The sequence below is a fragment of the Lactuca virosa genome, chromosome 8 (assembly GCF_052849685.1).
Source record: "Lactuca virosa cultivar CGN04683 chromosome 8, Lactuca_virosa_CGN04683_v6, whole genome shotgun sequence".
Taxonomy (NCBI): domain Eukaryota; kingdom Viridiplantae; phylum Streptophyta; class Magnoliopsida; order Asterales; family Asteraceae; genus Lactuca; species Lactuca virosa.
Genome location: NC_136433.1, coordinates 30,440,954 through 30,455,603, shown reverse-complemented (window position 1 = coordinate 30,455,603; position 14,650 = coordinate 30,440,954). Strand labels below are relative to the sequence as shown.

Genomic DNA, 14,650 nt, shown 5'->3' with positions numbered 1-14,650 from the left:
ATCAAAAACCCGATTATCCATCACCAAGAAGGCGCGAACCAACTGCTCGAAGTTTCATGAACTCCCAACTCACACCATCCTCAGTCCAGACGGATACCTGAGTTGTCTTCCCTCCCAACAAGAGTGTGAAACTCATCCTAGTTTCACGACTGATTCGGATTCCGGAAACCTGAACAATTCTCCCCCACTTGAATTCGTCGAAGCTCTCCCAGCACACAAAGTTTGATGAATTCCCAATCCATATTTCCTCCTTATGGTCAAACCGCCAACAACCTGCGCTTACCAAAACTAGTGTTCCATCACTAGCCCATCCCAATGCCTGCACAACTCTCGAAATACATATAAGCACTCCCCGAAATCTCAGCAAATCCGACAACCCCAACGCTTTCAATGATACAACACCTAAATCCTGAAGTCCTTTATGCTGGTGATAAAGACCAAAACCCTAGCAATAGATTACTTCCCCTGGCACTCCCAGTGGCCAACCAAGCTCATGCGACTGCCACCACTATCTTCTTGCTACCACTCACTCCTTAGAAACGGTAGTGATTGCGCCCAAAAGTTCTTCCATAGGCGACTGCCGCTCCTACCGGAACAATTGCTAAAACCACTGAACCCTGACTTAACTGGAAGACTAACCCACTGATCCTTGACCAATAATTGGAACAACAACCAAACACACTGAAACCTGCTCAACGAGATACAACCCCTTACTAACCCACTAATGATTCATGGAATGCAAATGACATATAACAATTCTTGAAGATATAACCCAACCAGTAACAGAGAATTATACCAAAGATAAAGCTTACCCAAACCGATACAAAATCCCAAGAAATACAAATTCTGATCATAACCAAGAAGAAAGCAAAAGATAACATACCCGCAAGATCGTCTGAAGAAACCCTGAATCTTTCTTCCTGCCGAAGTACATGCGATGAAACTTGAGCTGCCCCAACCACTAAGCGGGGGAAATTTGCCCTGATATGACCAGGCTGATGACAACGATGGCACGAATCTAGCTCCAATGTGCATTCTTGGCGGAGGTAGCCCGTCCATCCGCACCTGCCATACTTAGACTTGCTGCGCACATCCTCATGTGCCCCTTCATCCTTCGTGCAACCACTACGGCCCCTTGGGTCTCTAAAACTAACTATGGCAGCGTCCTACTGCTCAGATCGCCGATCCACACCATGAGTCCGCTTCCTCTTTCCCAGTTGCCTATCCGAACCACTCTCCTGCTCCCGGGTTACCCTGACCATCCCATCAACCGCTTGAACAGTCGAGGTCCGACTCTCGAACCTGGTGGCCAATCTATCAGTGACACACCCAATAATGTCAGGTGACTCCTCGCGTTGGGCTCGTAAAACTTCCGGGGCAATCTAATCATGTTGACGACTCTCCTGAAGACATGGTGCATAACCCACCTCCGATCCCAAATGACAAGATCTAACAATAGGATCCTCCTTCCTGAAGGGTCCTAGGGATCTACAAGCTTTGGGCTCCAGATGAACCCCCAACTATCCCGTTACGATCTCGGCCCGAAAGGCCCCGAGACGACTATCCAATAGCTTCAGAATCCCATCCTTGACTGAACCAAAGATCATAGAAGTCCATTCAAAAATACCGCGGGGATCTTCGATGAGATGAACTCCCGAATCTGCTCGCTAATCGGCTCAGTGCCTGCACCTGGGCCGGAACCAGAACCTGAACCTCCTCCCTGAGTGCTCATCACCAAACTGAAATACAATCATATAAATAATCGGAACATACTCAAGAATCCTCATCCCACAAGCTTCCTATATTCTCCAAGACACTCCCCAATTCGAGTATGGATCCTGTGCTTTCAGTAGTACGGGCCCAATACTACCTTCCACACCTATCCATAATTTCCTCAGGAATCATCTCGAATCCTTTAAGCCACCCTCTCAAACTGATGCACCCTTGATCGCTAAACATCATAACTAAACCCACTGAAGCATTTCCTAGGCTCTCCTAGGTTCTCGAACTCACCTTGCCCTCAGCTGCTGAAAAACTCCCACCAATGTCAACTAACTACCTCATGAATATAGTCACATGCAACAGAGACCAGATAATCCTTCGAGTGAAAGACTCCACCCTAGAATGGTTGGACTCAAACGAGAGCTGCACAATAGGGCCAAATCCATCACTCTGAGATTATTTAACATGTGCAACATGTGACTTAACATATTCACTTAGCAGGTGATCCACATCACTAAGAATCCCACAAAGCACAAAGCAAGCAACATTCAGGCAACGAAAAATTTAACCAGCATACACTAATCAATCCATTCTATCCACTTATCTAAAAACCATACTAGCATGAAATTCTAAAAGCTCATACAATCAGGCATATAAAGGCATCTCTCCTAGCATAAAATCCGGAGTAGATCCTTAGCCCTAATCTAGCATGCGATTCTCATAATAATATAACATAATAAACATGTATGGGAATTCTGGGAACCACTTACTTGAGCTCGGCCGATTGCACGCATCACACCCCTTTTATGAAACATTTATTTTATGAAAAATCTACGAAACCCTCAGTTTGAGTTCAGGCACACCCGAGAGTATGCCTGAATCTCTCAAACGAAGGCTCTGATACCAACTTGTAACATCCCAAAAATAAGACCCAAAAATTTCATTTTTAAATTAATAAAACCAGTATTCCAAAAACATCATCATAAATATCCAAATGAAACAAATGTATCAGTCATCACATCATATCAGAGTAAGTCAAGAAAATGCGGAACGAGGTGGTGTGTGCCTTGCAATCATCCCAAGCTCTTCCATTTGAAAACCGAAGTACCTGAAACATAAACTGAAAACCATAAGCACAAATCTTAGTGAGTTCCCCAAATACCACATACCATACATATATTTGCTATGAGTTACCCCTATGGTCTTTTCCTTGAAATGCCATGGGCTACCCCCATGGTCTGACATCTAAGTGTCATGGGCTACCCCCATGGTCTTTTCTTGAAATGTCATGGCCTACCCCCATGGTCTGACATCCAAGTGTCGTGGGCTACCTCCATGGTCTGACATCCAAGTGCCATAGGCTACCCTCATGTTCTTCCAAGCAAGTATCACAAAGACAACTAGCATTCCACAAAACAAGTAATGCGCTGACATTGGTGCCTTCGACCTATTAATATAGTGAGAAGACTCACCTCAATCCAAGATAATCGAATACTCGAACTGCTGCTACCGGAAAGCTCGCACTGGCATTAAAAATTAATATTTCATCAATAATTGATTCCAATTCAACCAAGAATTCTAGCCAATAAACCAACCTTCAGGGTAAAAGTCCATTTTACCCTTTTCCTTACTTTGCCAAAATCCAAAGACCAATCCACTAGCATCATAAGCCCAAATCCCTCATTTGACACCATAAGGCCCAACTATCTAAATTGGGCCCAACCCATCATGGACCTATCCCGAGAAGGCCCAAAATCCTAAAAGTACCAAAAATATCCAATGGTCAACCCTGGTCAAACTTTTGGTCAATGGTCCAAGGTCAAAAAGTTAATATTTCAAGGAATCTCAAACAGGCCGAGTACCCCCCGCATAATTAGCTGGTACGCCCAGCGTACACCCTTTGGAGCTAGTACGCGCAGCGTACCATATGGGTACGCCCAACGTACTCCCCCCTGAACCCCATCCTTCTCCAATAAGCACTTAACCACTTAAGTCTTTGCTCCAAACTCTCAAATCTGATTCCTATGGATGACTTATCACATAAAGTTGGCAACTTTACTTGCATGCATGGCTTGATGGGGTTCTAGAGCTCAAAAGAGCTTAATAAAGGGTCTTAACACATGCATGAGTCCAAATAAACCATAAAGTTTGCATTTTTTATGCTTGAAGAACCCTTTAAATGTCCAGATCTATAAGATTGAGCCTCTGAAACAACCTTAACCCACAAGGACCAACCAAAAGGGACTAAAATGGCCATAAACAACCCCAAAATAAGATCTGTACAATTAGTAGATAAGATAGGGACTTTATACCTTAAAAGTCACGAAATGAAGATGCTAACACTGGATCTCTGAGCTCATCTCCAAGGGATGAGTCTTCAACCTTCTTCTTCTTTTACACAAACCACCACAAACACTCTTACAAGCTCCAAAACTCACTCAAGGCACTCTAGGGTTTCAATAAAGGCTAAAAGGGATGGAGGTTGACCTAAAATGTCCAGAGAAGGATATAATGTTTCTTATATAGGGGTAAAACCCCAAAATTAGGGTTTGGTGCTAAAGGGAGACGCCCTGCGTACCCCTTGGTACGTCCGATGTACTTAAGGAGAACTCGCGATCAACTTAACTATTATGCCCCGCGTACACGACGGGTACGCCCTGCGTACTCATTGAACCTCTAAAACCCTAAAACTTCATTTGGCCCTTACTCCTTCGTTCTAAGTCCGTTTTTAAAGAACTTGATATCCACCTAAAAGGTGACGAGAAGCCCTACACTTCTATCAACTCACCCCGCCTTAAAACTTCCCGAACTACAAACCCAAAATTCATAAAGACCCTAAATACCAAATTACGATTATACCCTTGAGCTCCGAAACACAATCGAACTGTAACGCCCCATTTCAGGTATGTAATTTAAATAAAGTAAGTTTTATTTTGAGGGGTACTCGACGAGTCCGTAGCCCGACTCGTCGAGTAGAGACGGGATTTGCACGCGATTTAAGTCGGCTACTCGGCGAGTCCATAGGTTGGGACTCGGCGAGTCTGCCAGTCTGGATGAAACCCTAACTTTAAGGGTTTGCACTCTATTTAAGCATCATTATAGCCTCCTACCCCAGCCTCCAGCACTCTTAGATCATCTTATCTGAAAACCCTAAACCCTCCATTTCTAAGTTGAGTGTTTTGTGCCATTTTGAGGATTTAGAAGAGAAAGAAAGAAGGAAGATCCAAAGGAGAAGAAGAAGATTCAGAGTCTCTTGACCATCAGCCTCATATTCTGGTACTAAAGCTTGTACCTTGCTTATTATTTCCATTTGATAGTATTGTATGCTTAGATGTGTTTCTTTTGGGACTTTTTGGATCCAAACTCGAGAGTGGGACTTCTATAAGGAAATGGATCATAGATCTGAGTATATTTGAGTTGTAGGAGCTCAAAGTAGTTGCCTTTATGCACTCAAGGACGAGTTCCAAACCCTATGACCCCATTCTTAGCCTATTTTGATGTTTTAGCCTCATTTCTTCATGCATGCACGTAAAGTTGGAAACTTTACGTGTAAAACCAACCCTAATAACCCAGATCTATGAATTGAATGCACTGGAATCGACCAGAACGGACTAAATAGTGATGACATGCAAGGGACTCGACGAGTTGTTCATCAGACTCGACGAGTCGAGTCGCGAGTCCCCGATTTTTCCCCTTTTGAGTTATTACGAGTGGAATCAGTGAGTAGGAGGTGGACTCAGTGAGTTGGGTTACAGACTCAGTAATGGAGGGACTCGGCGAGTCAACGCCCTGACTCGGCGAGTCCAAGGCAATCTTCTTGCCTCAAGAACAGACTCGACGAGTTGTTCATACAACTCGGCGAGTCGTAGACTGGACATGCATAGCATGAAGGAGGACTCGACGAGTTGTTCATACAACTCGACGAGTCAGATGAAGACGGACTTAGTGTTTGTGTCGAGTAAGAACTCGTCGAGTCGGTGCTAAAACTCGGCGAGTAGAAACGTATAGAGATTTGAGGAAAGGATAGGGACTCGGCGAGTTGGCGAACCAACTCGACGAGTCGAGTCAACTGGCAGTTGACTTTGACCAGGAAGTTGACTTTGACCAGGAAGTTGACTTTGACCAGGGGTAAAATAGTTATTTCGCCCTCAGTTAAGTATTTGATTGAGTATATTTATGGGAATTGTAGCCGGGAGGGATACCGGAGCAGCAGCAGACAGTTCCCGAGTAGCTTCTTCAGCAACCAGCTTACGAGGTGAGTTTCCTTTCAGTAGGAACGGGTCTACGGCCACAATGCCGGCCCGTGTAGTTAACAGTAGTTCTGGACGTCGGTCCGATGCAGTAGTTTAGTGTGCTTGAGGTTTTTGTGATTCAAGCATGTGTTTGTGTTATATGTTCCGGACTTCGGTACGATGCAGTAAGCAGTATATGTGTTTAAGCCAGTAGTTGTGATTATGCTATGTTATGATCAGTCAGTTTCCGGACTTCGGTCCGATGTAGAGGGCACGGCCCTGGTTAGTTCCGGACTTCGGTCCGATGCAGTTTTCGGACTTCGGTCCGATGCAGAGGGCACGGCCCTGGTTAGTTCCGGACTTCGGTCCGATGCAGTTTCCGGACTTCGGTCCGATGCAGAGGGCAAGGCCCTGGTTAGTTCCGGACTTCGGTCTGATGCAGTTTCCGGACTTCGGTCCGATGCAGTGGGCAAGGCCCAGTAGTTGTTTTATATGTTATTGTATGGTATGTGGTAGTTTGGGGGAACTCACTAAGCTTTGTGCTTACAGTTTCAATTTTGGTTTCAAGTACTTCCGCTAGCAAGGGGAAGAGCTCGGGATGATGGCATGGCACACACCACAGCTTCAGTTTAGCCTGGGAGTTCACTCTGATAGTTTGATATGATTTGACACATTTTCTGATTTGATACATGGTTTATAACTTTTGAGATACATGTTCCATGGTTTTTATGATATGACATTGATGTTGTGATTTTTAGTAATGTTGAAACAAAAAATTTTGGGTCATGTTTTTGGGTCGTTTCACGAACTCTTGGATCATCTAATCTATAATACCCACAACAAAAGATGGCCAATTCCCTTCTTCCCCAAGGCCCTAAGCCTTATGATAACTGATGATCGGGTCACATCCCCGAATAATGAAGCGATCCGAAACCGAGTGTTACAGAATAAGGGGTCAAATCGTGGTGGTGGTCCGAGCGGACAGGAAAACTGTCAAAATCACCATGTAGCTCCCTTGAATGCCCCATATAACTAAACCCAATTAGGAGGTAATGTGGCGATAACTATGCCTCTGGATATCAGACGTCGATAAGCAGTAAGTATCCTGGTGGGCATGAACAAGTGGTTGTGACTTTAAACAAGGGTGTTTATATCAATAAAGAAAACTTGAAGGTCGAGCGCGATAAAAAAACACAAAAAATATATTGTTGAGTTCACTTATGATACCTATGTTGTTGAAAAGTAAATTTTTTATTCTTACATATATAAAATCATAACCATTGCAAACATTTTATGTTTGAACTTTTGGTCAACATCTTTCCAGTTATGAATCTTGTAAATATTTAGTGTGTTTTATGCTGTATGAATTGAGTGATCATATGTGGTTTTATGTTGTTCTCATGGTAGAATTGTCCTTTATTCACATGATCTAAAAGATTTTGGGTATACATACCATTTTTTGACTAACAATAATGAACGTTTTGCATATATTCATGGGTTTTTCAATTTAATTTTTGTCCTTGTAGATGAAAGAAGTAAAGCATACTATATTTATCTGCTTATTTGAACAATGATCTATGTATTCTGTTATCATTTCCAGTTGTTCAATCCATTGTGATTTGGTCCCTTCTTATGGAGAGATCTTTGTCATAAAAAAGAGCTCACATGCCTTATTTTGCAGATCAAAGAGCGAATTAATTCCCCATTCATACGAAATAGTATTTTAGTATAAAACAAAGGCATTGTGGACGACTACTATTACTAAATATGCATCTAATGCAATGTCTTGAAAGCAAGCTACAATGACCATATTCCGAAGTTATAATAATTTATTGATCAAAGGCTATAGAGGGGCTGCTCTACATTCAGCTACATCAAGGGGCAGATCTTTACCAACTTTTTAATCTACTATTTTAAGGAAACCAAAAAACTTGATCGCCTACCTCGAACCTGAAAAGGTCTTTACTAAAAACATAGAAGGTAAGATCGGGTTTTGAGCTATATTGTTGTCACACAAGATAAGCACATTAGTCGCTTGCTAGTCATGCAAATCTAAGTTCTCTTCCATATAACTTTCCGCCCAGTCAAGTGCCAAAAAACACAATAAAATCACACAATGGACACTGTTGTTGTGATTCTGGATCGCGTGGAAAGAAATAAGAGCGGGAAGGTTAAGTTTAGATAGAGGGCTCCACAATCCACATAAAGCCTGCGATTTTTATGGGAGCCATAATCTAGAGTTTACTCTAGCAATGTCACGTCCCTCTAATATAACATTGCCATCTTATGACTTGCTTTTTCCCATATGCCTCTTGGCAAGATCTTAAGCAACGACCTTTTGTCTCCTCTTAACATGAGAAGAAACAAATTTGCCAATGACTCTTGACATCATGTCTAAATCTTCCTTTATTATGAGAAGAAACAAAATTGTCACGACCTTAGACAATTCTAAGTCAACTGTGCGGTACTTAGTTCTTCAACACCCTTTATTGGTTGCTAATTTAGTCTAACCCGAATAGTGAGCTAAAAGAAACAACGCAATAAGACCGAAAGCACACAAGAGAGAGTTAGGGGGAATATAAAGAACATGTATTGCACTACAGAGAAGCTTACAAATGTTTGTATGGTTTGGCCAAATAAAGGCCTCACATATTTAGACACCTCCACATCCTCAATGGACGATTAAGATCATTTCGATCTAACAACTACAATTGTGTATCTAAGGGTGTTCTATATAAAGATCTAGAAATTTACTAGGCTCCAAACACTTATAGAGAATTATATACAAGTATAGATCAAACTAGAAAAGTATGGAATAATCTGTAATGGATGTGATGCAGACGTCTATGCCAACTTGGGTGTCAAGTAAACGCCTGACAAAGCCTCATTTTAGCAATCCAGAACATTTTGTTTACTTGCCTCACTCATATGTGATATTTAAAGAAAGCATTCAGCTCATCAGATATTAAATTTAAAAATACGTATGTTCATTATTATTTAATGATAAAAAAAAACAAGATACATCATGAATAAAAATACACATCCATATAGATAACTTAGGAGGCAAGTATGCAACTAGAGTCGATGAAAGGACCCGTAAGTAAGGAAAATTACTTGAATCTAATGAATAAGAATAAGATATAGTAATGTTTGTATTTCAAATAAATAATAAAATTATCAATTTAATGTTAGTACTTTTGTTGATATACATTAACATTAAGACTTTTTTTTTACTTAGTCTTATACTTTTAAACATATTTATCATAAAAAAAATTAGAATTTAACGAATTAGAGTAATATACAACCAAATTGTTATTTGTAACTTATTACTTATATGGATGTCGAAAATTAATAAATCCAATAATTGTTAACATGTTTACGTGATCATCTTTCTCTTTCCTTCGTTTAGATAAATTACAATGGTAATAATAAGATGTAACAAGCTAAATTAGAAAATTGGGCTATATATCGATGCACAACGTACAAACACTCGAAGCATACATTTAGGGGAAAGTACACGTGGCAGGTTAATAGATGGGTAGCATGGAAAACTATGATGTGAACGGTAGCACTAGAACGGAACCACGACATTCTTTCCACGTGCTTCCTTCCTCCCGCCTAAAATCCGTTATTGCGAATGCACACTCTCACTCTCAAATCTCACTTTGTATGTGAGATCTTCCTCTTCACACACACAGATACATAAGCAAACGACCGCCATTAACAACTCTCTGTTCGTTTTCATATCTGCAACTAACACAGAGAAAATGTTCTACTCTCACCAACTCCTTGCTCGCAAAGCTCCTCTCGGACAAATCTGGTATCGAATCGATAGTAATAATCCCCTACGTGTGTTTTCGATTAAGTGAAGCTTAATTTAGTTTATTGATTCGAGGTTGAATGAACTTTTAGATTCTCATAGTGGAGTAATTGCAGGGATTTGATTGAATCTCGTCATTAATTTTATTTCATTCTCGTTTTTTTGGTTTATTAAGGATGGCGGCAACAATGCATGCGAAAATCAATAGGAGGAAGCTCGACAAGCTTAACATCATCAACATCTGGTATTGATTCACTTAATTTTGTACCTAATTAATAACATCAGTTATTTTTCGTTTTTCAGTTCGCTTTAGTTGATGATCTCACTGATTGAATTGCAGTGAAGAAATTTTGAATCCATCAGTTCCAATGGCTCTCAGATTATCTGGAATTCTCATGGGTAAATTGGTTAAACAATTTATTCGACATTTTTGTTGTTGACATTGATTTTTCTCAAATTGCTTTTCGTAATTCTCAGGTGGAGTCGTTATTGTCTACGAGCGCAAAGTAAAACTTCTCTATGGTAATCTCTTCGATTTGATTCATTCATTGCTTGAATTATGTGTTGCTAGAAAATGCGATTGTTCTTAAACTCCAATTCTTTTTATTTACAGAGGATGTGACTCGTTTTCTGGTACACTCTCAGTTCCGTTTGTCTACATTCCCGCTTTGCTTTTCCATGTACTTGATGAAAATTGAAAGAGATGAATTACCCAGGTGGAAATCAATGAAGCATGGAAGGTTAAAACTGTTCGAGATCCTACCATACTTCCTAAGGGCAAGTCTCATGCCAAGTAAGTCGTAATTTCCGTTCACACATTGATGATTGGTTTTTTTTAATTTCATAGTTTTGATTTCCATTTATTGTTACATTATGTAGATATGAAGATGTCACACTCCCTGATAACATACCCACAGACCTAGGAGAAATTGAGCAACCTCTTCAGTTTTCTAACTCAGAAACACAAAGAGGGTTTCATAGAAGTGCTTATACTGAAATGGTAATATGTCCAATAGAGTGATAAAAATGACTATCTCCCTTAACGTTCTATTCTACATCAAAGTTCAAAAAACAGATTTATTCCTTTTCTTTTGTGCAGAAACTTGACAGCATAAATGAAGCCTACATCAGCCACAACCAGGGCAAGAAAGATATCCCTCAGGATCATCATCAAGGTCTTTTAACTTCATCGAAATTTATCATAGATTATCAGATTTCTCAAACCTTTACTGACGAATTTATATGTGATCTCAGCTAATATCGATGATATCACAATGTGTGACAAATTTGATTCACACCAGACTGAAGCAGGTCTCTTCAATCTTTTTGAGAGGTAGGTTACTTGGTTTTGATGCTAAGTGAACTTTCTACATAGAAAAATGAGCATACCTTAATCGGTAAATTTAACTTTAACATTCTTATGTGCAGGTTTGACATCGATGGGGAAGAAGAAACACAAGTGAATTCAGCTTTCCATGATCATACTGACATACCAGATACTCTTGTCCCCTCTCCACCTCCACAAGAAGAACCTCAAATTCAAAACCGTAAGTATCAGTTTATCGTCTCAATTGTAGTCATGTGTAAGAAAAGTTACTGACCTTTATGTTTTGTAGCTGATGAGATCCATGAGCAACATCCAGGAGAATTTCCCAATCCCCAAGTTTCTGATGAAGATAAGGTAAAATATTCATTCAGTAATTCACTTCCACAATAGTAACATTTAAACATATGAGTTGGTTTAAATGATAATTAAATGTTGTAGGCACAGTACAACAGTCCACACAACAGTCCACAGAGGCGAAAACCAACTAGAAGAACTACAAGAAGAGTCACAACTACTTTAATGGATCATGGACAAACTATAATTCCTGGACCAATGTATCAGTTTTGGCTTCAGAATACTTCTGATATTGTCTCAAGAAGAGGACAGAAGAGAAAAGTATGTTTTTCACCCATGTACATTTTCTTCTGATCTTTATATAAACTGCAAATTGCGTAGAATAGGAACATACTTTACACTATCATGTTTTTTTTTTTTTAATAATTGACTACTGCATCTGAATATCAATACAGCTCATGCGCAATAACACACACTCTGTAAAGATAGCCAGACTCATGGATCTACCACCAGTTTCTCTTGTTTGTGGCTTGGTTGGAAACACGGATATTTATTATCCTCTTCCAATATTAAAACTATGGACAAAAAGCATTCAACCTTTGCATGATTCTCCTTCTGGTATGAGTTCTCTTTTAACATACTTCTAGTATGAGTATGAGAAGTTACAGTGTGGGAGGATTGGGCTCTAGGCACAGTTTGGTAGTTTTGGGAAATGACAGTGTGGACCAGCTTAGGGGTTATTTGCTTTTACAGAATTATAATTATGATATTTTGTTAATTATTACAATGATAATGAATATAAGAATTTCATCTATTGGATTTAGGGAACAACTCGCCACCTCATCCACCAGCACCATCATCATCATCACCCCCAGAAAGAAACAATTATCATGACCCAATAAGCCCTGTAAGCCTAATCATTTAACAGTTTTCATTCATTTAATCAATAAATATATAATTAACATAAATTTTCTTATGATGAACATGAACCTCTAGCCTTTTGAAGATAACCATGGTGAAGTTGGATCTGGATCATTGGGGGTATCCATAGAGAATATAAGGGTAAATATTATGGATAACAATGAGGTGATGCCTCCTTCAATCCCCATGGAAAAGTCAACAACCAACCATGTCAACAGTGGAGTAAGTGTATCCGCAGTCAACAGGGGGACAGTTACACCTTCAAATTCTGGTATATTTATATAATGGACATTTTCTTTATAATTCGTAATTTTATACTATCATTTTTTTCCTATTAGTACAGAATGAGGCATAAAAATGTTGTATACATAAACTATGTTTCTTTTCTGGACTAGATAAATAGTTTGAAGGAAAGACTAAATGACCATTTTACTCTTTATATTCCATAAAACAAATTTCACAAAATCAATCAAGTTTAACAATTTTCATCAACTTTAACTTCAAATAGGCAAATAGGTAAAAGATTGGTGTCTTAATGCATTAAGCTAGTTTTTTTTTTGGCTTAACCCAATAAGTCATTTCTGTCCAGATTAAGTCAAAAAGAAACATCAGATGTCAACAACAGGTGCTTAAACCTTTAATCTTTTTTTATTATTATTTTAACAACAGGTGACGATGTTAGATCCATGCCAAGTGCAGAAGTTGCACCACATGGCTCAGATGTCAACTCTGGAAGGTTAGTGACGTAAGCATGGTTTAAATTAAGTAGAGTTAGAGATAGAGAGCCACAAGTCAAGTGTGAGGTTTGAACTTTGACGTTTGAGTTTTTCAGGTCAAACAAGAAGAGACTTTTCTCATCAACTAGACGAAGTGGGAGTAACCTTGAACCAGTTGTAGAGGAGCTCTATGGGAATTACTCTGATCCAATTTTCAAGCTATCTGAACTATCAGAAAACCAAAATGGTAAATACGGAGTATATAACTATTTTTAAAATGTCTCCTCACTATTTTTACACCTAATCTGTTTACTTTCATCAGATCTGGTGGTAGAAACTGGAACAGGACCAACACAAACACAAAAAGACCCGATAGCTGATCAACCAGTGGAGCAGTTAACTGATTCTATCCGAATGTAATGAACACTATATATATTATGTTTTTTTTTTAATAGTATATAGAGTAAATGAAAATATGTCTGTTTTTGATATGTGTATGTAGGCAACTGAAGATGCATTTTGATGCACCAGGGTCTCCTCAAACGGAATCACTTAACCAGCTTGCATTGGGATTGAACAGGAAAGCGGCTGCTGGTTTATTTTATCAGACTTGTGGTATTTTAATTTTCTTCCTAATCATATATACTTTTTTTTTAATTTATATATTTTTTTAAATATATATGTAATATATATATATATATATAAATTATGAAACATGCATACAGTTATGGCGACCCGTTGTTTCATAAGGGTGGAACAGAGAGTTGCTTATGGAGACATTCTAATTTCTAGGGGTGCCAAGATGTGAGAGATAGAATTAGAAAGAGACTTGGAAGAATTTATGCTGTTGTTATGTTTCGTTTTATTATATATAGTTTAACAATATACTTTAAGTTGCACTAAAGATATAAAAAAAGCCTTAGGATAAATTCTAGTTTATGAGGACTATATGTATCTGCAAAGATATATGTGCTGCTTTTTTGAATATATATATCTTTGCCCAGCTATTATAAGGACCCTTTTTACTACATAATGTGTAGTATATTTTTTTGTTAGTTGACCTACTTAATTAGATAAATGTTTACATGTTCCTACCAAAACTTATACCGTTGGCATGGGCTATATTCAACTTTATAAGTTATTAATAATATGAAATTTATGTACCAATATATTTTCTTTCTGTTTTTAAATATACATTTTTATCTATAAAGAAATGTATGCAACATATCAATATTGCTTGAGTGAATCATATCCAATGTTGTAGATTGATTTAATAGTTTTAACCTTAAAATACATAGTCTATATTCTATACTCACAAACAAATGTTTTAATTTAATCCACATTAATTATTAATGCTTATGGAAAATATATTTAACTTTTTCAAATTAATGCTAGACATGCTTTTTTGGCATCGATATAAAGTCACTCATTTAATCATTTTATCATCATATTAATAGAAAAATGAGAACCGAAATTAACTTGATACCAAAAATCTTATAATAAAAATAACAAGATACACGAAAAAATGATTGTATATTTGGACAGAGTTCAATGGACCTCCAAAACGTCCGTGCTTTTATACTGCATTACATTGTTCTCTCTCTCTCGTATTCTTTTT

The 14,650-nt window shown here is 38.6% G+C and overlaps 1 protein-coding gene across 1 annotated transcript; it reads left to right on the top strand.

Annotated features, from left to right (window-relative positions):
- Nucleotides 1-9,721: 9,721 nt before the first annotated feature.
- On the top strand, nt 9,722-13,840 carry SYN1 (Rad21/Rec8-like family protein). Its single transcript, XM_079065046.1, has 20 exons — nt 9,722-9,774; nt 9,950-10,018; nt 10,115-10,173; nt 10,252-10,296; nt 10,388-10,407; nt 10,491-10,567; nt 10,654-10,774; nt 10,874-10,949; nt 11,029-11,107; nt 11,203-11,321; nt 11,391-11,455; nt 11,540-11,716; nt 11,851-12,013; nt 12,220-12,302; nt 12,392-12,587; nt 12,986-13,052; nt 13,149-13,279; nt 13,355-13,448; nt 13,535-13,647; nt 13,758-13,840. The coding sequence occupies exons 1-20, from the start codon at nt 9,722-9,724 to the stop codon at nt 13,838-13,840; spliced, it is 1,890 nt and encodes a 629-aa protein (XP_078921172.1).
- Nucleotides 13,841-14,650: the final 810 nt, after the last annotated feature.

Bases quoted from the DNA above. Each gene is read 5' to 3' on its own strand.
- SYN1 (XM_079065046.1), top strand. From the start codon at position 9,722: ATGTTCTACTCTCACCAACTCCTTGCTCGCAAAGCTCCTCTCGGACAA. The intron at 13,280-13,354 runs GTAAATACGGAG...TACTTTCATCAG, and splicing joins ACTATCAGAAAACCAAAATG to ATCTGGTGGTAGAAACTGGA. The intron at 13,648-13,757 runs GTATTTTAATTT...ACATGCATACAG, and splicing joins TTTATTTTATCAGACTTGTG to TTATGGCGACCCGTTGTTTC.